At 48.4% G+C, this 25,097-nt stretch overlaps 1 protein-coding gene across 9 annotated transcripts in view; it reads right to left on the bottom strand.

Moving 5' to 3' along the window:
* ERBB4 (erb-b2 receptor tyrosine kinase 4) overlaps positions 1 to 16,988 on the bottom strand; it is a 645,851-nt gene extending 628,863 nt beyond the window's left edge. For all 9 annotated transcript variants that reach the window (XM_074872586.1, XM_074872588.1, XM_074872592.1 and 6 more), the window contains exon 1: positions 16,856 to 16,988. In XM_074872586.1, the coding sequence (XP_074728687.1) occupies positions 16,856 to 16,949 (94 nt within the window). In that variant the 5' untranslated portion in view covers positions 16,950 to 16,988. The remainder of the gene's footprint in view (positions 1 to 16,855) is intronic.
* Between the last annotated feature and the right edge of the window lie 8,109 nt (positions 16,989 to 25,097).

Here is a 25,097-nt window from a genome sequence, read left to right as displayed (position 1 = left end):
CCAGCAGAGCTTGTGAGGCCACGGGGTCTGGTCCACAGGGGACCAAGGGGAAATGTGAAAGCAACAGTGCTGGTGTTTCTTCTCCTTCTGTCTCCCCATTCCCAACCCCCCAAAACATGCTTGCTATCCCAGCAAAGAGAGGAAGAGATGGAGAGTCAGCACAGAGAAAAGGGAAGGCACCTGCTGGTATAAAACCATCTCATAATAACCCTAACAAAGTAAATTTTTTTTTTTTCAATGCCTCTTGCAAACTTCAAAAATCAAATACCACAATGAGAAAGCAATAAAGAAAACCATCCACAGATTTAACAGAAAGTGTTACAAACAGAAATATGTACAAAAGTACATTTCCATCAGTCTGTCTTTCACCAGATCTTATAGGCCTTTTACTTTTTCCCCCTTTAATTTGATATCTACCTTAATTTCAAGAAAGCCTCCAAACTACCTTAACTTCATAATAAACCGTGACAAATCAAGGACATAAAAAAAATAACAGATTGCAGAGAAGCAGTCTGACTACACTGCGCCTCATTATTGTATAAAACTTTCTTTCTTTCCTTTTTTTCCATTAAAATATTTAAGCCTTCCAAACCTCTGTCTTTTGCTAATTAAAAGTTCAGCTAACTACACTTTCAGGCAGCAAGAGAAAGACACGGACCGTACTTCATGCACTCTGGGCTGAATAGCTTGCAGTAACACAGGCAATACGCCGCCTGCAAGAATAGCCAGCAAAACTTCAATCTCTTGCTGGTAGACTGTTCCCTGGTAGTACGGCAGCGACTGCAAGCCAAGGTCAATTCTTTTCTTTAATTCCCTTCTTTCTCCTTTTTTTTTTTTCCCTCCAAGGCATGGGAAGAGAGCTTAGTTATTTCTGCATGGATGCAAGGTGAATGAGGCTGTCGCTTCTCATTGCGGTGCTATTTATTACAGGTCGCTGACATAATACAGCTTCTCCCCCCCATCGCAAAAAAAAAAAGTGGGAGAGTTCTTTAGCATTGCCTCACTTGTGTCTTTGAAGGGAATATATGAACAGGTTTTATTTATTTATATAGCGATCTGACAACAGAGATGCATCAGCTTGTTTTCAGCGGCTTCCTGCTGAAAAAGGCAAGTTACCCTGTTAGGAGTTTAAGAATCCACACACACAATAGAAGAAAAAAAGAGTACACATCAGGAAAAGAAACTGCAAAATTAACAAAATGTGCCGATGAAGATAAATTTATACTGAAATTAAGGGGGGGGGGGGGGGGGGGGTGGAGCAGGGGGAGTATTGTAGGCTTGCTCCTGCATAAGCCAGACTCACAGTAAGGAAAGAAATAGAGTAGTAAGAAATTAAGCTCCACATCCTCGGCTGGTGTAAATCAGCATCATCCCTCCAACTTCCCTTGCTGCAGCAGGAGACCCATTCCCGAAAGGCTGTCTGGTTTAAGGGTTGGTTCTGATCTCTCATCAGCAGTTCCTCCCAATTTAATTCATAGTTTCAGATGAAAAGATTTTATAGATCTCTGTTCTGTCTTGAGATGAGTTTGCCTAGAGCTCCAAGCAATAAATTGATGATAAATCAATTTTCCTGCACTGTGCTTTGTAGTCTGCTTTTTTTCATACAGCGCCGAAAGCTGTGTATAAAATACCACATTCCTTACTTGTTTTTTAAAGGTAGGCTAATGCCTCTGAAAATCAAGAATATCCACAGCCTATTTTTAGGTTGCTTAAAGTAAGCCAGAACTGCCTTAATAAAAAGATCTTTTAATTCACCTCTAATATATTATTTCACAGCCAGATTAAGAGATAAGCAAGTCTGTACCAAAGGCTGTGGAAGTTGCAGCTGTGACTCGGGAGAAGGCAAAGTGACCCAAACATGAATGCAAAAAGGCTTCCACAAGCTTCCCATGGGGCTGGCTTTCACCGGCCCCGTGGGGTCAAGCCTGACAACCTGCAGACCCCACAGCGCTTGGAAGTCACACAGCCAACTCTCACCCACGGGACCAATACACACTCAGAAGAGATCATTCCTGTGTCCTCCTGTATATCCATTATCACTGGATAACACACTTTAACCCTTTCATCTGCATTTTCTCGCAGCAGTATCTGTAACAGAGCAGCAGTTGCTATGGAGCAAGGATAACTATTAGCTCTTCTGCAGATAATATAATTAGTATTGTAATTCATGCAGTGTATTTTTTAATCCTTTCCTATCCCAAAACGGTTTATGGATTTATGCATTTACTCAAAAGGCTGTCCATCACATGAGCCTGAGCTGAGACCACAGACCAGAAATTCATGCCTTTGGAGAGCTTTCAAGTCTTCAAGACCGTATTTCCGAGTCCTCAGGGTGCCAACAGCAGAAAGGAGAGCTGGTGGTCACCAACGGCTGCAAAAGCCTTTCCAGCAAGGTCTAAATGCTCTGAGAGGTGCAGCAACACCAACCCTACAGCAACTGCTAAGGAGCCACCAGCTCCTGCCCACAAATTCCCTACCAAGGTCCCATCCTCCCCAAAGGCAGGAGGCTGATGGAGCTCTACACGGAAGAGTAATGAAAACACAAATCACCTGCACTGGAATTTGGAAGGACTGTCTACACATCCTGAAAAAAGTCAAAGGATTTTTAGTTTATCAAAGTGTGCCAAGACAGAGCTCAAGAAGCCTCACATACTCTGACACTGCTCCCAGCTGCATTGTTCAAACATCATTTCAGGGGCAACCCTTCACCTGTATTTTTGGCTGGAGCTCAACTACAAACTGTACTTTTCCTGATGCCATCTTCTTCACCCTCTGTGGATGTGTAATCCTCAAAGCTACTGGGAAGGCATGATGAAGAGTTTTGCAAGCTCTGCATTATATGCATGGAAGACATGAAAGATGTAAATTTTGCATACAGCAACCTGCAACTCACTGTTCTTCCTCCCCTTAACCTCCCACAAATACCAGCCAAAATGAATTAAATGCCATATAGGCATAAACAAAAAGAAAATACAGCGTTGGTCATTTTGGAGATTCAGGCTTGGATCTTTCCACGGTTTTTACAGCAGTCATGCTAATGCAGCGTGCAAGGGAAAAGCAGCTTGTTAGTCTGAGCTCTCTCTTCCAGTTCAATTGCCAAGGCTACCCAACACACTTGGACTCTTATTTGCTTTCCTTTCTACCGTGTCCCAAGCTGGGAAATTAATATGCACAGAGGACATAAACCTCTCGCTCAGAAATAAAAAGTGACCTTAATATGCTCCTGCTTAATCCCTCCTGGGCTCAGCATACCATTGCTTTGGGAAGACAACCCAGCGTGAAACCCGGGTGCTACTTGGCCCTCCAGTCAAAGCATCCATCCCGTGTGTGCACTGGGTGACTCCGTGTGGAAAATCCCTCACTGGGAGGAAGCACTGCAGCAGCAGAGGTACCAGGCAGGGCTCAGCCCCTCTCCTGCACAGCAGCAAAAGCACGCCAAAAAAAGGGAAGCTGCATCCACGCCTGGACAATACAGTGCTAGAAAGCACAGAACACAGATCTGATGTGCAGTAACTACTCAAGACAGCTGGTTCTCAGGGAAAGTCAGGGGGTTTGGGCTCAAAGGGTTGGGTTTTAATGAGGAAGTACACATGAGAAACTGCTTTTGCTTCTCAACTCCCCTATGCAGGAGCCATGGGCACTTTGCACAAGAGCACCCATCCTGCCACAGGCCAGCACAGGGGCACAGCTGCTGTTGAAGCTGCAAGGAAAAACTCCAAAGTGCTTTCTAAAAGACATATTTATAATCCCCACCTGTGCTCACCCCACTGCCCCAGGTCAGGCTTAAAAGCTTTGCTAGCCTGTGGCTTCTGTTTAGAGTTTCAAAACTCTGGGGTCCCAGACAACAAATCCTGAAAATTTCTGCCAAATATGCCTTCTCACAGATGAGAAACTGCCATGCTGCACCCTAAAATAGGCACATGCTCTACAGATTTGCACAGGGAAGCACGGTGAAGTTGGGTGATGCCTTGGATAAGAACGTGGCTCCCACTCTGTGGGAACAATCCTTCATCCGTCTGGAAAGATGTATAAGCACACGCCTTTCTCTAAAAGCCCAAACAAGTACTCCCTCCTTGGAAGCAGTATCAATTCTGAAAATCACCATCTCTGGGGGTTAGAGCCTACAAACAAGCTAGTTACACAATTATTATGGGGTTTTTTGGAGATGACATTAATTCTCCTTTTCCTAAAACACAGCACGGCCACAGCCATAGAGAGACAAAAAAACCTTGCTCGTGTGAGCACCCAAGGACCACGCCAGATGAACGAGAGCTTGTACTAACTGCAAAGTGGTGATTGCAAGTATTTCTTCAGCTATGGCTTTGAATGCTTTCATTGAAAAGAGATATTTTGGCAGCACACCAGACAAAGACAAAGCAAAAAAACCACCTCTAAAGTATATGTGTGCATATGTGTAAATATATATATAAATATAGAAAGCAAACAATTGCTTTTGCCATTGCAAAAGCATCATATTACATGTTTTCAAAACAGCTAATTCCAGAGCAATGAGGTTGCATGCATGTTAATAGATCTTAAATTCAGTACACACGCACAGGTGTAACATGCACATACTCTTTACAGCTCTTTCAACAACTGTCACAGACCCAGAGCACAAAGTCACAGCAAAAGCAAAACCCAAATGCACTAGTCTTACTCAGGAGAGCCCAATGATGATTTTGGCTTAGCCCCCGACTTGTACAAGGGCGGGTATGTCACATCACTCCTCAGCATCACATCTTTTTTTTTTTTTCCCCCCATCTTCAGCTTTAAATTAGTAAGCCTTTGGCACATGGGCTACCCACCATACTCCTCCCCACTGCTCTGCTTGCATGCATTACACCAACAACATTACCAACCTCAGCTTCAACGTTATTAAAATCCATTGTATGAGTAATATAGGAATCACACTTTGCGACCATGGGGGACAGGACTATCCCTAGCAGGAGGCAACGACAAACTGCTGATGGCTGAACAGAAAAGCACCTTCTGTGCTGGCTCACCTGCAGCTGAAAGAGCATCCACAGCTTTACAGTTCAACCTGCCGCCTGCTCACTAAACACCTCCAGACAGCTGCAAGTAGCTTTCGGTTTTCTGTATTTTATTTACCCAATGCTTCTCCGTACCAACTGGGCAAAGCCTCTAGCCTGCCTTTTGCACAGTAATGAACTACTGTGCTGCAATCTGTATTTCGGGAGCATTTCATCAGACACTTACCACTTTTTACCCATTGAAAGTGTACCAACACATGTTGAGTTTCAGAGGGAAAAAACACTTTTTCCTTCACTTCCAGTGGCTTCTTACTAACGTTTAAGTGAAGACAAAATGCACAAGGCTCATAAAGGGAGAACACCAGTGGAAGGGGAAGGTGCAACACAACGCAGCCATCAACAGAAAGCTGTGTTTTCTACCATGAATATTCAAAGCCCAATTTGCAAAACTGGTTAATTTTGCATGCAAATGGACAGTTACACATCTAACTGACCATTTGTACAAGCAATTACACGCACGATTACCTGATTGCATAATTGTGTGGGCCTAATTTTGAAATTGGGTCTTACATTTTCTGTTGAATACAAGCGCTGTATTTAATAAATATTGACTCAAAACCAAATATTGACAAAACATGAAATGTGTGTCTTCCCAAAAAGAGCACCATGTAGCCCTGGTGTAAAGCAGCACATGCCCACCAAACTGAGGCACAAGTTTCCTTGCTGAAACTTCTAGTCCTTTAAATTGCGATTGACAGCAAAATACATAATAAGCGTAGGCACACATATCTGTACAAACATGCCAGATATCTTAATCAGAAACACTGGCAAGGTCCTTACTGTAATTTTTTCAGAGGAAGACTTGTTCTGGGGCATTCTTGCTGCTTAGGTTGTATTCTAGGGAGGAGAAATCAAAGCACGTTAAAAGAAACCTACTATTAGCAAGCCTGTCAGCAGCTCTTAGGTGTGGTTTTATCAGACAAACCCTGAACATCAAGCAAAATTCAGGCTCTGAATTATGAGGTGGCACAGGTTTTTTGCACGAGATCCAAGCGTTTAACGTCCCAGGCCTTCACACTACTGACCTCTAAAGTAGAGGTTTCCACATAAACTCAATCACTCTCAAGTATTTTCAGCCAATCATAAGGAGTATTTTTCTTTTATGGAATAATCCTAAAGACCGTCAATTTTCCTGTGAATGTCATCCAGAAGTCTCTATTTTACATGTCAACCAAAAGCTCTTTAAGATTAACTGTCAGAGTCCTCGAGTTTTGGCCAAACATCAATTTTCTGTGTGGAAGATGCATTAAATTTAAGTCGCTTGTTGCTATTGCAGGCAAAGCAATATAGCAATTACCAAGCTATTTCTGACTTACAAATCCATAAGTAATCATATTGTTGGAAACCCAAACTTGGTGGAAAAGAAATGGAGTGTTAAAAACAAAGACTATTGCTGAGGTAGTAACTGCCAGCTCCCTCAGGGTGCATGTCAGTGGAGAGACCCAATATCACAGTCCCTGAGCCATACGTACATTTGCAGAGACCTGGGGAAAAGCAACTCCAATGCCCTCAAAGCCTGTATTTCATCCATTACACCTATACTTAGACCACAAAGACGATTTGAGGTAGCACTTGCTCCTCTCCCCAGCCTTCCCTGGTACTTTGGTACCTGCTGCTTATGTTTATTTCTATCACATCTCCACATGCCACTAAGGCCTTATGTTACTTGGTGCCCAGATACACCCTTCTCAATATTACTAAGTCAGGTTTGTGTGATCTGAGAAGCAATCCTGTTCCAGCACCTCATACTGTTGACTCCCAAGGAAAGCCTTATTTTACCTGGCAAAATAAGGCTCTGAGCCTGTGCCACCAGATAAACAGGGGGTTTATTCCAGATATTCCTAGAAACGCAGGCATGCTCCAATTCATATGAGTTCTCAAAGAATTTAATCAACAACTGGTTTAAGAAATACAACTAAGAGCAGCTTTGGTGATCTTAAACATGTTCTGCAAGAGTTAGCTGGGATCCCAAAAAAAACCTGTCACTTCGGCTCACATCAGCACCATCCAAATCAAGGAGCAACAACCCAGGCAGCAATGCATCCCTCCTCCTCGCCTGGCATTGCTCGAGTGCTCCATCCTCCAAAAACCCAAAGCAGCACTGCCTCAGTAAAGTGTTTAAACACCAACCATGCCCTGGGGGAGACACTGACATCATTAAGGCTCAGGACAAACAATAAAAGCCTTTTATTGGCCCCAGAAGGCAAGACAAACAAATCTAAACAGGGGCTACCCTACCCTAGCCAAAGCTCCCTGTTGGAAGAAGGGCCCAGTCATCAGTGAGTGAAAAAGGATGCTCTGACAAACGCTGATGTCACAAAGGTACTTGTAGTTGATATCATTTTATTGTATCACTGCAAAAAAACAGTTGGGCTAGACCCAAAAACCCAAATGGAAACAAATATCACAGCAATTCTCCCACAGCCTAGAACAATTCAGAGACTTTTAACCCAGGAAAAGCGTGGGGTACATAATGTTTGGAGCAGAAGCTTTCTGCCCAAATAGATAGGATCCATCTGGGACAGACAGGACCTACAGAAGTCACGCACCCTCGTATGGCCTTTACTTGGAGAAAGCTACTATTCACAATGGTTTTTTCTCATTTCTGTGGGCCTTCAGTGAGACTGAGATTATTCAAGTTGACAGCAAAAGTTTGGCAAGATCCTTTTTCAGTATCAGAGGACACCTACCTGGTAATTGCTCTACTGTAGCATGAGGCATAACCCATATATTTTAATGTCTTAACCACATGTCATGGCAGCAATTGGACTAGAGCTATTATGAGTCTTAATAAACCCATGTTTCCATCTCCAAAGTCACCAGAAATATTTGCCAGACATTGCAAAACCATAAGTCAACCAATCCCTGCATAAAATCTTACAAATGAGTTAAAAACCATGACTTATAAAAACAATTCTTGGACTTCCCCCCCCCCCCCCCCCCCCCCCGTTTCTTAAGCTACAGGGGTTTTAACTTTTCTCTGCACGCAGAACAGCTAAAGATGTTTTTTCTTCTTTATGCAATGACTGAGATTCTTATGACTCCAAGATCTTGAGATAAAATTAACAGGAAGAAATTTGCGACCAATAACACTGCATGAATCTATTTGTAAATCTTCCAACAAAAGAAGAAAAACAAAAAAGCATTCTCCTGTCCCCAATCTTTAGTTACTACAAGAAAGTAAATGCTAATAAAAGGCTCTTCAAGAAGCTATTTTATTAAAGGTTTGAGCTACACACCGAAACCCTTGGGCAGACAGAAACATTCAGCACAGACCTGATTGTTTCTTTTCTGAGAAGTTGGACTGAGCCACAGAAAATGTAAAGCATCACTACAGTTGCCAGCAGCTCCAGAAAGACCCCCCACACACACCTGTGCTACAGGCACCACATTATCAACACAGCAGCTGCTTGTTATATTGTGATATAACAAAGTTTCAGTCACACATGAAGCAACACTAGAAGCAAATCTAGCCTGGGACTTCAGTGTTATGCAGCACGAGGGTGATGTGAATACTGTAAAAGTTATCGCCACTATTTATGGACTCTAATAATTTTGCATTTTTCTAATATGATCTTTCCAATACAAAGTACAGCCCCGGGTGACACCAGGGCTGCATGGCTGCATGAGCTGGCAGCAGTTTTGAACGTGTTACATGAGAGGATCCAAACATGAGTGATTTTAAGAGCAGCTCAACACTCTGAGATACAAAGATAATCCTCCGAAATTCAGGAAGAAACTCACAGCAACTGGGGGCACATCAGCACCGACACATCAGTGCCAGCACAAAAGCCCTCCTCTGGCTCAAGGAACAGACAAAAGGAGAGAGAAAAATCTGCGACAGCTTTACACTTGTTTTGAAAATTTCCATTTTCTCTTAATGGGATATTAATTCCCTTGTTCCCATGAGCTCCACTGGCTCTGGGGGAGAACAACTCCTGCCTTACACCACTGAAGCCCCCGGCAGAATCGGGTCCACAAGCATTTCACCGGGACGCTGCGACGAGCGACTGAGTCAGCTCGCAGAGGGCGTGAAATAGCAGGGATCAGATCTCAATTTGCTAAACAAAATTAGCTGCACACCATTCTGTTTGCGTATCGGTTTCTCCCGCTCACAATGTGCTAATTCAGGCAGCAATCTCTGCGGTACATACAGATAGAGTAATAAAGGCAGCTTTCAAATAAAGCAGCCATATACATTTTTTTTGCCTCCTTCCTACACAATTCCATGGCTTTTTCCATACACTCCAATGCGTACGTCCTCTGAGCATTATTAATAGCTACTAAAGAATATTATCTGCCTACCAATCACTTCAGCTTCCTACTTAATGGCAAGTACATTTTTAGAGCATCAAATATATCAACAGGGACAATGGTTGCTAAATTTGAAGTCAACAACAACTGGAAAACATTAGCTACTTCACTGGTATTTTTACATGCTACAGAAATATCTCTTGAAATAAATGAGCCTTTTTTTATCCTTTCAAAGAGATAATAAAATAATACTTAATTCTAAATACTGTCACATATCCTCAGCAAACAGCAATTTAAATTTAGATATATACATTTTTACCGCCAAAGATAATGGGCAAAAATATCCACAATTCAACTTCGCACAGTGGATTGGATCAAAAAAAATTCTTAGCTGGATGTCAGCCACAGTGCAGCCAATGAACAATCACCAGTATATGGACACTCTTGGAAAAGGGGTTAAAGCAAAATAATTCTTATGAACAAATGCTTATGGTTGCATCTGGCTGCAATGCTAACCTTAAAAGATTACTAAAATATTCCATTAGCATACTAACCATGGTACATAAACTTTTATGTTTAAAATGTTCAATATTTCAACGTAATTTCAATTAATGGAAATTGAACATTAGGATGTGTATCAAGTTAAGTGTGATGATTTTTCTTCCTGTCTGTGCACCAAAACGGCTCCATCCTGTCAGTGCCAACTCCTGTCACAGCAGCTACATCCACAGGAGATGGTCCTCAGCAGCTCGCTGGGGTTCAAGTGAGCAAAACGCTGCCGCAAATCTCTTCCCGACACATTCAGCTCTGCACACTGAGCTGTCGAAGCGCGTGCTTAAACGTAAAGCGTGCAAGCAGGTCTGCAATATCTGCTCGGACACCTCACCGAGCTGGAAGCACAAGCACAGGGTGCCTGCCCCATAGGAGATATTTTCTTAAGAAAACAGGTGAGGAAGCACCATTTGGAGAGACCCAGAGGAGCAGCAGGAGTCAAGCCATGCCAAAAGTCAGTAAGACAAGGACACGTTTCAAAGCTTTAACCAGTGTATCATCACCAACCCCAGACACAAGAGTAGTGTGCCCTCTTCCAGCAATGCTACAGCCAAGTCTGCATCACCATTTCACACAGCTTTGGGCTTTTTTAACTTACTCATAACATCACTTTGTTCAGAAGGGGTTTATTTTTTATGGCATGCGAGCTTCTTTCCTCAACCTCCCTCTGACTTGACCCATTTCCTTAATGAATCATGCCACAAAACTCAGGGCGGGGGGAGAGAGAGGTCAGGTATCACAACCCTTAATAGACATTTATTAGACAGTTTAGTCAAGCAGCTGTGGACAAAGGGTCAGATAACATCCTGCACAGCCACAGTAGCCTCCCCACATGAATTTAGAACCTGTCAGCAGCATGTCCCACAGTTCAGCATCCTCCCCAGCCATGCTAGGGGCACAGCCTGGGATGGAGACCTGCCTGCCACGGGGCAGCTCAGCCCCTGACCAGCACAGGGCTGAGCTCTGCCTCGGGGTCCATGTCCTCCCCAAGCCCTGCCAGGCCTCATTTCCCTGACTTTCTTACTTTCATGGTTGCACTGATGATTTGGTACACACTCCAAAAAAACGAGGCACCAAGGTTTACGGCAGGTAGGTGCCACCTCACGTACCAGCAGGGAGACAACCGGCTCCCCACATTCAGTGGAGTGGGTCAATGCTGCTGGAGGCAAGGGTGCATCAGCATCACCCTGGCACGGCTGGAAACCAGTCATGACTGCTGCGGAGGAAGGGTTCACCCCTCTCTGGTATCAGCTACGGGTGGGTCCCCAAGACCAGTGTCCTTTCAGACAGGTTTCTGAAAGATTTCTGTAAACTCTGTATTTCTGTAAGCTCAACACCAGGCGGGTGACGAGATACAGGAGTCATTTCACCATGTGAGAAGAGTCCACACTGCAACGTTGATTTATTAGGAAAAGATTAAGAAAGATCAAGTTATAAATGCCCATTCAGTTACTGTATGTCTAGCTGCATAGACATCAGCAGAAAGAGGAACAAACCACGAAATTAGCGTATCTTAGAAATCCCTGAAACGGACTTTACAGAAACAGTATACAATGACTGATGGTTTTTATAGCTCTGAAAAGAACTGCATCCACTAAAAGTCTGGGGCTTACTTTCTCATTTGTTTATTTTCCCACCTCCTGCTTTGTAAGGAGCTAGAGTTTATAGGCTTCAGGCATGGAAACAAAAAGCAGCTACCACTAGAAAACAAAAATACTTCTCGATACTCTTACAGTATGAATTTCTGTTCCTCGTATGTATTTATATTCTTGGTATTCTTACAGTAGAAGTTTACAGTGTGACTAGTATGTGCTCCTGTAGTTTGAATTACAGACATTGCTATCCAAACACCTGCCAGTGTGAGACCCTCAGGTATCACTGATCGACAAGCAAATATTCATCTGTCCTGGACTTTGCATCCCCCTTTATGCAAAGCGGGAAGAAGGACTAGTTTCCCTGGCAGGCTAAGAAAAAAAAAAAAAGCTATATATATATAGCAGCAGCTGTTCAAAGACTTCAGGAGGCTTGGCATGTGCCCATATGCCCAGCAGAGGTAGCGGACAGGGCAGAAATGAGACCATTTATCACATGGACACACAGCTCATCACAAGGAAGCTGCCACTGAGCAGGGCTTAAACTGTTCGTCCAAAGCAAGAAGTCGCTAAACAAACATTAACTAAAGTTGCTGAAATGATGAATCTTTCTGGCAGACTCAAGTACTCCCATGGGACAATTCAGCTTCAGCTACGTGGGCATACATAAAATCCACCAGCAGCCTGCGCTTGTTTGCAAAAGGAAAACCTTTAAGTCAGTGAAAACAAGAGCCTGTCACCCACCCCAAGGACTTGTCAGCACATGTGTGACACAGAGGAAACAGCCCAGCCACAGTCACCTCCTGCTGCCTTCGCCCATGCCACCGCAAAAAGTAAATCCCAGGAACAAGCCCCCGCTCCTTTCCCAGCAAAATTGCCTCAGCGCACTGAGAGTAGCTGAGTCCAAAGGGGCAGACCTGGCTTAGCTGTTCCTCCAGAGCTGCCATCACTTACCAGAAAGTAGTCTTAAGAGCATAACTGTCTGGCTGCACAGTGTTAAACCCCCATCTGCGCAGGCAGGACACAAAGCAAGTTCAGAAGCTTCCAGGGAGCCATTATATTGTCCCATATCAACCACCACGCACCAGCTCACCCTTACTGGCCTAAAGAAATAAGGAGAGGGGTCGTTGTGATGCCAAAGCACCTGCATTTTGAGAGGACCAGAATGAACATTTAAAAAAAGAAAAAAACACCCCTATGGGCTACACTGTCTTTTTAAGCAAGTGCATGTATTTTAGAAGGACCATCTGATCCGAGTTGGTGCTGAGTGACTTTCTTCTTTCCTAGCTTGCACAACAGTTACTATACTATTAAGTATACACTTCATTCCTAGTTTGAAGTTGTTCACCTTCAGTACCCAGTCATCACTCTGGTCCCAACTTACTGGCTAGCTTAAGTCCTCTAGAATATAAACCTAGAAATTCGCTCCCAGTTTTAAACACCTCTGAGTATTATCAATTCATCCTTAGCTCCTCCTTGAAGTCACCTGAGCAACTTTCGTTGCTCATTTGAAGCACTTCACAGTGAGTTACTCTTCCAGCACGTTATTACACCTCCCCTATCCTGCAAGCGAGGACACGGGAGGTGGGGACAGGAGTCCAGGGTCGGCCGATTCCCTGCCCTCCCCCTTCTCCTCCAGGCACCCAAAAAGCTGCTCCCCGGCGCGGGAGAGGGGTGCTGAGCAGCAGGACCAGAGCCTGGGAAATCACAACTCCAACTCCCGGCTTCGTGTCCTGCTGCCTGGGAGCTCCTGGGGGCTGCTGCCACCTAGAGATGCTCACACAGCAAGGCTGCAGGCACGCTGCCCCGTGCGCCCCATCGCACCCCATCGCACCCCACGCTCACAACCCACCCGAGCAGCTCACCAGCTCTGGCAGGGACTTGCACAAAGATCTTTTTCCATAAAGCCTTTGAACGTGTGCACGCTCTTGATGACGGGCTGCACTTTCATGCACAATGCGAGCAAACTTGCTGTGGTTTGCTTAAATCTACTTAATTAAAAAGAAGATAAAAATAACTCTAACATCCCCTGAAAACTAGAAGAAAACATTTAGTTAAATTAAGGGCTGTGGCTAATTCTCCGCTAGAAAACCGAGGGCACATTTCAGAACAACTCAGCATGACAAATTAAGGTCAGGAGAGCAAAGCAGCCCCCGCAGCTCAGCTCGATGCACCCGCAGGGTGTCGGGCCCTTGGCTGCCACGCTCGCAGGGGAACCACCGTGGCTTCCCCGGCTGCTCCTCCCGCTTCGCCACCGTACAGGTTCAGGAGAAGGGCTTCTCCTTTCATGAGCTGCTAATGCCAGAAGTCTCATTTGGTTTACTCATAGGCATGTATTTCAGGTCCTTATTATTACTGTTTCCACATTAATTACAAGCACAGCTCTTAGTGCCAGAATCCATACACATATACATCAATCTCTTTAAAAAAAAAAAAAAAGGGGCTAAGTCACTGGGGCACTCTGTGGTGCTGATACAGGGAGGGTGGGCGCACGCAGGTGGGCAGCAGGGTGCAGCCCCGTGCCAAAGCTGCCCCAGACTCCCTGGGGATGACCCCATCCTGTCTCCTCTGCCCTGCAGCAGCGCTGGCTGGCAGTGCCCTCAGGGGACACGCGGGGACAGTGGCAGCCTGCCCTGGCTACCATGCAGAGACCTTCCCTCAGATCCCCACAGCACAGCCCTGAAGCCAGACACGCGTGGGGGGAGCGGGACTCCCCGTAGGATCCGTAGCAGCGCCTGCTCCCCTTCGGTAAAAGGGCCGAGACGGGACGTCCCCTTTGCAGGGACTGAGTCATCTGATGGCAGCTACAGGCTGAAACTCCCAGTCAATATTTATCATGCCTTTGCAAAGGCACTCGAAGCTCAGCCTAATTTTAACCATCAAATAGACATCGTGGCAGAATAAACGGGAGAGGTGCCAAGGAGGGCTGCTGCAAAGGAGGGGAGCTGCATCTCTCCGAAGGCATGCGGCATGTCCCATCTGACATGGCCCAGAGAGGAGCAGCAACATGAAATTAAAGCCTGCCCATATATCAGCCTGAACATGCTCTTCACTGGAAAAAAAAAAAAAAAACAACCCACCAAAAAAAAAAGCTGCAAAAATATCTGAAGTACAATTAATTTCTCAGAGCAGCTAAATACTCCAAACAGTGCTAAGTTAATTTGGCTGTAATTATTTAACAACTCAACATCCCCATATATCAGAAAAAGGAGTTAATTTATCAGCTATTTCCAAGCAGAACAAAGACTCGACAGCTTCCAGGTAACAGCCCAAGCTGTTTGGCTCACGTGACCCTGGCTGAGCTGTGCACTGCAAACATTAGATGCCCGAGCATGGAGGTAGAAGAAATCGAAAAACCCAACGTATTCACGCATTTGCATCTTAACCAACAGACATGGGATAATGAAATCAAAAGTTTGGCCAACAGCTCGCTTGCACGAGCAAAGGCACCGTCATCTCCCTTGACACGCTGAAAATGAAGGTGGCAGCCAGAGCCTCATCCTAATGCCCCCCAAAAGCCAGGAGAGCCCAAATTCCGGGGGGTCCTAAATACTTGCAAATCAAGGCTCACCTGTCCAGCCTGCCTCGCTATTTCAGCGAGTGGTGAGCAGCAAGAGTCAATCATTAATATCTGCTATTCCTTACAGCAGCACCCAAGCCCCTCCAAACAGAAACTACCACTCCAACCCCGTTATTTTAAACAAACAGATTTTCTTTTTTGCAGAGAGCAGAGACTTTTCTGCTACACAGATCCAGGAGGCTTCCCCGGAGGCGGCAGGAAGGCAGGCGAGCGACCCTGGACCGATGCCTTTTATTTTCACTGGGGTCTAAATCCAGCAAGGGAGCATCTTTGTGATCATCCACTCCAACAGCCACGTCCGAGCGGTGGGGAAGGAGGGCTGGAGAGCGTGGGAGCAGCCCGGTGGGGACGGCTGCTGCCCCAAAGCAGGGCAGGCTACGGGCAAAGTCTGAGAGAGAAAAGTCCCAAGTCAGGAGAAGAGACAGGCTGCGTGTAAACAAGGAAGCAGGCAAAAAGGTACAGCAAAGCACAGCCTGAAACAAGGAATGCAATGCTCTGTCAGCTGGGATTTACCGCTTCAAACCGCAGGAAAAGAAAACGTCAGGGAAAGCAGCAGCAGCAGCCCAACGTTTCACCCCTCCCCATCTGAAGGATTAGGGAACGATCACACGCAGAAAAAGTAAACTGTGCACCAAGATCAAAACTGCCTGCGACGCCTAACCAGGCAAGCAAAGCCGGGACACGCTTCCTGCACTTCTCAAACATATCATCATCTCAGTTACATAAAGCTCCAAAATATAAACTGAATTGTGAGAATGAGGAGCTGTTGCACCAATACCCGCCCAAACATCATAAATTTTGCATCACCGGGGGGGGGGGGGGGGGGGGGGGGGGGGGGTGGGGCGGGGGGGGGGGGGGGGGAAGTTACAAAGATTGAAGAGATTTCCTTTTAATGTTTTATTCACAGCAAAGGCTCCCGAGAAGCGCGATGACAGCGGGAGACGATCCCGGTGCCCTCCCCGGGAGACTACACCGGCATAGCCCCGCATGACAGCGGCGGAGAGCGCTGCTTCGATGCCAAAGGAAAAACGGGGGGGGGGGGGGGGGGGGGAATTTAAAAGAAAAAAAAAAAGAAAAAAATCAAGCCAACGCTGCAAGTTTCCCTCCAGAAAGTTAAAAAAACGGGGCAGACCCTGCGGGAGGAAAACGCTCCTTTTCTGGCTTTAACTTCCAAGCCGCCTACTCGCTCTCCCCCCTGCACAAACCCCCTCGGACCCGTGTTTACGTTGCGGTGTTTGGACACACCTCACAGCGCCGATGGACGGGCTGGGGGGAGGAAACCCTCTCCCCGCCCGCCCGGCGCAGCGCGAAGTTCCGCCGGAGCGCGCAGCCCCGTCGGGGCGGCAGCGGCACCTGCGCGGCCACCGGCGGCGGGGACACGGTGCCCGGCCGGGGCTGTGGCGGGAGACGGCGGCCCCCGGCCCTCCCCTCCCCGGGCAGCCGCCGCCCGAGCGGGGACCCCCGAGAGCCGCCGCCGGGGAAGGGCGGATCTTTGCGGGGGGCTCCGAGGCATCCCCCCAGCCCGGAACACGCTATCATCTCGAGCGATAATGAATAAAAAAATAAATAAAGTAAGCCGGTGTCGCCACGGCGGGCCGCGCGGAAGATCCGCGGCCGCCGGCTCCGCTCTACCGTGCGGCGGCTCCCGCAAGGGCTTGTCGCCCTCTGGCCGCCGCCTCCTCTCCGCGGGACCCGAACAAACTCCCGCACCCCGCGCAAGCGACGGGGCCCCGCAGCCCCGCCGAGAAGTTGGCGGGAGGGCGCCGCTCCGCCGGCCCCGCCACCCTCCTCTCCGCCCCTCACCGCGCACCGGGCCGCTCACCCACCTGCCTGCGCCGCCGCGGCGGCCCGCGGGGCCCCGGCCGCCGCCGCCAGCACGCAGCAGCTCCACCACAGCAGCCCCCCGGCCGCCGCCGGCATCGCGCCGCCGCTGCCTCAGCGCCTCCGCCTCGCCGCCGCCGCCGCCGCCATCCCCCGCGCAGCCTCCGCGCTGCCGCCGCCACCGGCTCCCAAAAGTTGCCGCCGCCGAGCCGCCGCCCCCAGCGCCGCCCCTCCGCGGGCGCGCCGCGGCGCCGACGGGGCGGCCGCCGCTGCCGGCCGCGGGGCGCTGCGCCGCCAGCACGCGCGGAGCGGCGCGGAGCAGAGCGGAGGGAGCGCGAGCGGGAGGAGGAGGAGGAGGAGGAGGGAGGAGGAGCGGCGGGACGGAGCGAGGGGGCGGGCGGCGGGCGGGGGCCGGCGCCGTGCGGGACCGCCCCGCCCTGCGCCACCCCCCCCCCCGACTCCGCACCTGCGGAGCTGCGCGGGGCGGTGGGGGCTGCGCGCGCGCTCCCGCTCTCCCCCCCATCCCCCTTGCAAAAACGAGGGGCAGGTGCGCGGGCGCGGCGACGTGCGCTGTCACTTTTTCGGCTCAAAAAAAAAAAAAAGAACCCACCAAACCGGGCACTGCCGCGCGCCTCCGCGAGCGCGCTGGTGCGCGCTTTCACTTTCCCCACCGAAAATTGGGGGTGTCAGGGCCGTGCGTGTGCAAAAAAAAAAGTAATAAAATGAGGGGTAGCTGCGTGTGTGCGTGTGCGAGAGGGTGCCTGCAACAACCGCGGCAGGGTGCGTGCCGGCGGGTGTGCAAAGGGACCCCTCCGCACACACACACCCCGCGCCGTCCCGGGGCGGCGAAGGGAGGGCCCGTGTCCCGGGGGGCCCGGGGGCACAGGGCCACCTCCCGCGGGGCCGAGGGGAGCCCCAGCAAACGGCGGGGTCAGGGGCTGGACGAGGCGATGGAGCGGCCGAGCGGGGCCGAGCCGGTCCCCGCCGCGGCGGCGAGGGGTCCGTGGGGCGCCCTTGGGGGCCCCTCGCCGCCTCGGGCTTCCCCCACCGCCGCCTGGCCCGGCCGGGGACGTGGCACATCCCTGGGTGCTCCGTGAGGGTTGTCCCCGCGCACCCGCCCGCCTCCCCGCGTGTCAAAGACCAAACCCCCCCCGCGCTGCGCTCACAACCGGGGTGCCACGGGCGACAGCCAGCCCTGCGAAATGTGGGGGCTGCAGGCACCCGGAGCTCCGGTGGGGCGACAGGACAGCTCTGGGGTGGCAGAGATGGAGAGGAGGGTGACGGGGGCGGGGTGGCGGCGCCCTGGCCCTCGCTGGTGGACTTTGCGCTGAAGCGGCTGATGAGCAGTCACGTTTTCCAGCCGTGGGGCACGGAGGCGCGGTAGCAGGTCCCACCCGTGGGGTATGTATCTGCCGTCTTGATGGCCCCCGCCAGCTTGGTGGCACCTCCTGGGTGCACCCAGGTGGGGACAGGTGCAGTACAGGGGCCCTGCGAGCACCAGCCACGCTGCCCCTGCATCCCCGCCCCGGCATCGCCCACCCCGGCACAGGGGTGACATCCTCCCGAGCGAGTCCAGGGGACTGGCGTCTCGGCAAGGCTTGTCTCGGCACGACAGCGACCGAAAATCTCAGCGTCTCATCACAGGTTTGAGACAGTAGCTGCCATTTATCACTCTTGATGACTTGATTGGCATTCTCAGAGCCTCAGTCACAGATTAACCAAACTCCACAAGCGTGCAAGAGAAGAACATAGAAGCATGTTCAATTCTTAATTTTATTTCCCAGAAATGTGTGCTCTGAGATAACTTTTTGCTGCCTCCTCACCCCAATCCAGCCCTTGTGGAGCTCCTCAACAGGAAGGAGCTCTCCTCACCCCTTTCTATCTGGTCTACACATCGCTTCTTGGAGCACTCCTCAGAGACCCCAACATCTTTCCCCAGCACCCCTGAGCAGATTTAGTGGAAGAGCCTGGCAGCGAGTGTCTTCCCTCCGGCCAGCTCCAGCAGAAGAGTTTTCCCATAGGAATTAACTCAACCTCTGAGGATCATCCCCAAGCCCCTCCCGCCAAACTGCCTCTTTTCCAGTGAAGCCAGAGGCTGCTCGTATTTAAGAAAAAAAAAAAAAAAATCCCCAAATCAAGACAGTATTTCAAGTCGGATTACAGCTCTTTCTCCAAAGAGCTGAAAGTTTTAGCTGAAAAGAATTAGCTGGGGTCTGCAGAAAAGAGGCTGTAAAGAAGGAGGTTTTATTGCCCTCGGCGCTGCAGCTCACCGCCTCGCAACAGCTCAGCGTACATCAGCGGAGGCAAAGTGGCAATCCACCAGCCAGCGCAGCGATGGGAGAAAGAAAAGGCAGTGGGGAAACAGAGCCCTGACGTGCAGGGTCTTTGGCGTCTTGCTTTGGGGTTTTCCGTGAGAACGTCGCTTGGGTGAGGCCAGCCGGGAGAGGCCGGGAGCCAGCCCGCGCCCTTGCCGATGGGATTAGCAGCAATGCTAATTGTTCCTCCTCACCACCCCCAGAAAAAAAAGTGTAATTCCTTTCTGTCGCAGAAATGGATCCAACGGGAGGCTGTGGGATGAAACTCTCTCAAATATTGAACTAGAGAAATTTTACTCTATCTGCCTTTCAGTAAACAGTGACTAATTGCTCTGGCTGGAGCTGCCGTACCTTCAAGATTGGAAGGTGCAGATGGAGCAACGATAGCAAAGGCTCCTTACCTAACGTTGGCTGTACATTAATCACAAATGTTTGCTATGCAAATCTGGTCATACAAAGCAATTATTGCTGTTCCCATACTGACCTCATGTTTATTTATTACATGAGCTCTTTATTTGAACCTTGTCTGGTCTCTCTTCCCGTATAAGCGTATTAGCATGTAGCTTCCAAAGGCATCCAGCTGAGAAATTGTAGATTTATTTGTGGCGTGGGGGGACAGCGTGCGCCACGCCGACTGCAATGCAGAGCCGAGAGGCTCTGCTCTTATGCCAGTGGCTCTTCATGCAAAATATTCTCACCCCAAGGTCTTTGCTGGGACGAAGGATGCTTTCTAATAGCACAGGGCCGCGACACCGGGTTTGCTCTGACTCTGCAGTATTAGCTGATGGTTAATGGAGACTGTCAGCCCAAGGAGCTGCACAATAAAACTCCAGTTGGGCTTTTTAGGACCCACTTAGTAAAAGTAAAATTTTACGCAGTCCTTCATCCTTGGCTTTGCCACCTTTGCCTACCTCCGGGATGACGAATCACAAAAAGATTTAACTCCGCGACCAAATAAGTTGCAAGTGCGTTGCTGAAAGGGGTGGCGTTTGGGTGGCTGGGGCGCTGGGTGTCTTTAAGCACCAAATATTCTCTTGCCACAGGAGTTTTCTCCATGTGATTTAATGTTGAGCAACAGTGGCATCCGGTGGGCAGAGGGTTTCCTCCCTGACAGCTCGCGGCAGCTCGCTCCCTCGGTTTTGCCGTATGGTTTCTCTAGATTATCATTAAACATGATTTCTAAATTTATCTGGATTCAGGATTCTTGTTTCTCCCCCTTCCTTCAGTTTGGCTGTGTAGCAGGCAGAGCCATGTGTTAACTTTTGCAGCACTACAGTTTTCTTTTAAACACGCTAGATTACGCTCTGCTATATAATCTAATGGCAGGTAGGACTTCTGAAATCAGCCACCCCTCCAAGCCAATTGATTTTGTTCTGCCTGGACCCTGCGTGGCCAGTACTTCAGGCATGGCTCCCCATGGGAGCCTTGAGCCAGACCCTCCTGTCTGACCTCTCATGGGCCCCCTCCACATCCACAAACGCTATCAGTGCTCTTTTATGGGGGGGGGGGGGGGGGGGGGAAACTAGAAAAGCTCCCGGAGCCTGAATCGAATCAAATCCCACTGTTGTATCCACCAGCCCTCTGCTCCCATCCACAGCGTCCCTGCATCTCTCGCTGCTTACTCTTTTGCTCTCACTGTTGGTTTCAGCTCTTCGCAATGTAATGTCATTTTCTGATTTAATTAACACAACGTTTCTCATTGCTACCAAATCATTAATAAAGTCAGTAATGAATGGCAGGCCTGACGATGAACCCAGAGATGCCATGCCACGTACTTTCCCCTGCCCAAATCACCCCTTTCCAGCATCACCCTTTCGTTAGGATCTTGGCTGGCTTTCCATCTATCTGACAATTTTCATGCCCCAGTCGATTTGAAACATTTCTTTTCCCCCCAAGTATTTCTCTTTTATGGCACAGCTGTAGCTTTTGCTAATTGTTCATGAAATGACTTTTTTTTCCTAAAGTAATATTTTTTTTGAGAGGTTGAATTAAAAAGGGGCCATAAATGACTAATGATAATTAATAAAAATGAAGAAATAATTGGGCAATATCTTTAAATGTGTATGCCTAGAGTCAAACTCCTAAATCCCCGTTTCAGTTAGAGCAGCCTGAGGTTTTTTTTCAGAACAGCAATTCCCATGACTGTCTCAGCAGGGTAAGACACAAACAGAAGGACAGGGAATACTCCAAGTGATGAAATAACCCTCCAAAAACCCCAGAAAGCTGAGGGATGGGAGAGCATGCTGGACCATGCCGCAGCAGACAGCTTGCTGCTGCCCTCCTTCCCTCTCTGAGAGGAGGAGGAGTGCCCGTGCCAGGGCAAGCACAGATTTAGAGTGCTAGTGAACATCTTGGTCCTCTTAAAAAACAGCACATTTAACCCATGGAGAGCCCTGCCACTTCCACAGGACTGTTAGAAAGGGATTAGACATTGAAGGGCAAGACAGTTACATTAAAAAAAAAATAGAAGCAATAAAAGTCTTTTTGTGGTTCAGAGCATAAATCAGCCTTTTACTGCTTCCCCTTGCAGGGAGTACAGCCACAAATGTCTAACTCAGGGATTTTTATATCTCGTTGTGAAATACCTGGAAGAGAGCTATGCCAGGGAGTGGGCACGGGAACATTCACCTGAGTCAGCGTTGCCAGTCCGAGGATGCCACGGCATCCCAGTGGCTTTGGGAGGGAGGCTGAGCGTGATGGCGTGGGGTTGAGCGTATGGTCCCGTCCTGCAGAGTGGGACTGGGCATTCACAGAGCTGGTTTTGATGGCAGCTTCACCCCTGCTCCCCTCTCCTGATGGCAATTTATCACCGGTGCTTTCTCTTTGCCAGTTCAGACTAGCAGAAACTGGGATCCAACCCCCAGATCTAAACCCAAGCTCATTAAAAGGTCACATTTTACAAAGCGGCGCAGCCACCCTAACCAAATGAGAGCCTGGCTAATTGCCTTCTGTCTGAAATGGGGTTTGTGGTTTCCGTGGGATCAAGTGTGGTTTCCTCCTCTCCTCCCTCAACTCTCTGGTTATGTTCACAGTCGCTGATGAGCATCTGATTTTCAGAAGATACTGCATTTTGCAGGGACAAGCGAGCTTTCCCAACCCCTGGATTTGCTTACACCCAAGAAGGTGCAGAGGCGGGAGAGTTGCAGAAGCTGCAACATAGCAGGGCAAAAACTGCCACATTGGGCTGAACCTCGGCAGGCAGCCTGAGAGTGCAAAGCACCTCCCGAAATGTCGCGCAGAGTAGGTTTGAAGCACACACGTGAGACATTAGGTCAACACATCACTTTGTTTTCACTGCTTCTTGCCATGTCAAGTGGGACAGAGCTGGCCAAGCTGGCACATGTGTAACAAGCTCCAGGTTGCTCCTGCTAGCTGGGCTGGAGAAGGATGCATACATCATAGTAGTAAATTGTTTAGCTGAAAGCATGGCAGAACTTGTGCCTTGCACAGCAGCATCCTATGTCATTTAACAAAGCAAGTGGGTGTCAGCTGTGGTGACAGAGATGCTCCTTGTCAGCCGTGCTGAACGAGAAGCCCTGGTCATTAGTCAACACGTGCCGGAGCACATGAAGCTGAAAGTAGGCATCTTCGCACAGAGCAGGGCAGCAAAGTTGCCAGCAGCCCTGAAACAAATACAAACACATTGCATGAGAAAAATATTCACTCAGGTACCGCCACATCTACCAGCACAGCCTTACTTACATGTGATGAGCCACCAAAACCTCATGCAAAAAGAAAGCTTGTGCAAGAAGAAGAGGGCTTCTCACCTCCGGACAACTGGGACCCTGGGAAATGCCAATGAGCCCACCTCAAACTGATGTTGAGACAGTTAAGTATGGAGGGTTTATTTATAGGTTGCAGGCTTTTCCCTTCACGCATGGACAAACAGGACAATAAATACAGGATCCACATGCACACACTCACGTGAGCAGTGCTTTGAAAGTACATTGCCTTTGTGGATAACAGTGGTGAATGTCTGTGGGGAGAAAGAGAGTGGCACAGAGGCATCCCCACCTCCTCCATCTCCTGCAGAGAAGATGCGCTGCCACTTGGCTGAGATCCCCAGCTCCATGTTTAGAGAAGTGGGACCTACAATGGGAGCAGTGTGGAGCTCAGCTGTGTTTGCAGGACTTCAGAGATGATATCATAACCCCAGAGGCAGAGCAGAGTGGAGCTCCAAGCAGGCTGTGAGATGTGAGCTCAGCCATTCACTGGGGCCAGCTAATCCAGCATCAACAGTGGGCCCATTGTAGGGTGGTGCAATGCACTAGTTTGTCTTTTTTTTTTTCAGAATTATTGTTTGGGGAGTAACAAAAATTCCCCTGGAGCACAAAGAAGTGTATTCTGGGAACCTGAAGGAGGCCAGCCAATTAGATCATAGAAAAACTATGTTATAAACATGAAATTTCAGAAGTAAGAGGTAGTCAATACAACACAGACTTCATAACTGTATTTGCTGGAACTAAGGACTGATCTCAAGAAAGCATTTTAGACCACACTTGGTTTTTAGTGGTGTTTATGTCTCAGTCATAGCAAAATGATTTAAGTACCCCATCAATTTAAGGAGACCTCAAACAGGTCTACAAGGTCCTTTCTGAATTAGGGCATCATATTGTTTATTGTTTCTTTTTTGTTTGTTTGTTCTTTTTGTGGTCCTCCTGTATATATGTCCTTGTACCTCCTGTACCAATGCCCTTGGTAATTTGCCTTTTCAAGGGCTTCATTTACATTTCACAGCTCCTTCTCTTAAAGTGCTCTGGTTCTCACGCCCCTAGAAGATGCAGCCTTTTTTTTTGTCCCTCATCCACATGGAAAAAGGTGGGTGTGTTCGTGTTTTCCTCCTACCAGAGTCATATATGACATCCAAATACAGCATCCTCTTACCTAGACCTTTCTCACTCATCCTTCTTTCCCATCTCTCCCCTACCTTCTTCATGATCCTGGTGGTGGGTCTCACATCTGCAGCCAACTCCTCTCAGCTCAATGATTTCCTGCCACGTTTCATATCTTCCCTCTTTTTAAAAATAGGAAAGCCTCTTCCCAACTGGTGTTGAATAGAGTGCAGCAAAGACAGTATAGAGGTCACCCACTTGACATCAGAAGAGTTTCTTCTTGCAGCTGGTGGATTGTACTTCAGTCTGGTCCCAATACATCACTTCTCAAGCCATACGATGCAAGCATATCAACATACTAATAATGTTTGCATTTGCTCATGGGGGACTCAATTTTGCAAGACGACTAAAGGCAATACCAGCTGTGGTTCAGCATTTTGCCGATCTGGTGCTATCGACTGACAATAACAGGGCTGAGATTTCTCCTCTGGGGTCAAAGCACCCCACTGTTTTCACCACGTTCAGGGTTGCATCTGGAAAATTTTAAGGGGGACTAAAGGATATCCACCCATTCCCTGAAGCACGTTTGAAGCTCCCAGTCACAATTATTTATGAAGCAGTTTCTGCCGCCTTTTCTTGTACAAAGTTTTCCTATAAAAAATTCATTTATACAGCACAGAATGTGTCTATAAATAAAAGACACTCCAGCTCACCTGCCTCTTTACATTTCTATAGGCAATGCAAGCTCTACTTATAGCAAAATAGAGAAAATTAATGCCGCCGCCTTATCAGCACACATTCCCGGTCTGGCACAATTTGCTGGATGGTCCCATTTGCCCGGTAATTCATTGTTTCTATAGTAATCCCGCTGAGAAGAGTTTCCCATTGTGCTCAAGGAGAAGGGCACTCCCAGGACCGTGATAGCTTTATTAGTTCCAAATACCTTACAAATAGATCCTCGTTATCAAAATCAGCTTCCAAAAATCACCGTTATTTCAATCTTGGTCGTTAATGCGCCCAGGACAAAATGTTCGGTCGCTTCCAGGGGACCAGCCCCTTTGCTTATAAGCGGCTGAGTGCAGGCTCACACTGAGTTTGTT

This window comes from Strix uralensis, chromosome 6 (assembly GCF_047716275.1).
Source record: "Strix uralensis isolate ZFMK-TIS-50842 chromosome 6, bStrUra1, whole genome shotgun sequence".
In the NCBI taxonomy this organism is placed as follows: domain Eukaryota; kingdom Metazoa; phylum Chordata; class Aves; order Strigiformes; family Strigidae; genus Strix; species Strix uralensis.
Note: the sequence above shows the minus strand (reverse complement) of the source record. Positions and strands in the feature narration are given on the sequence as shown.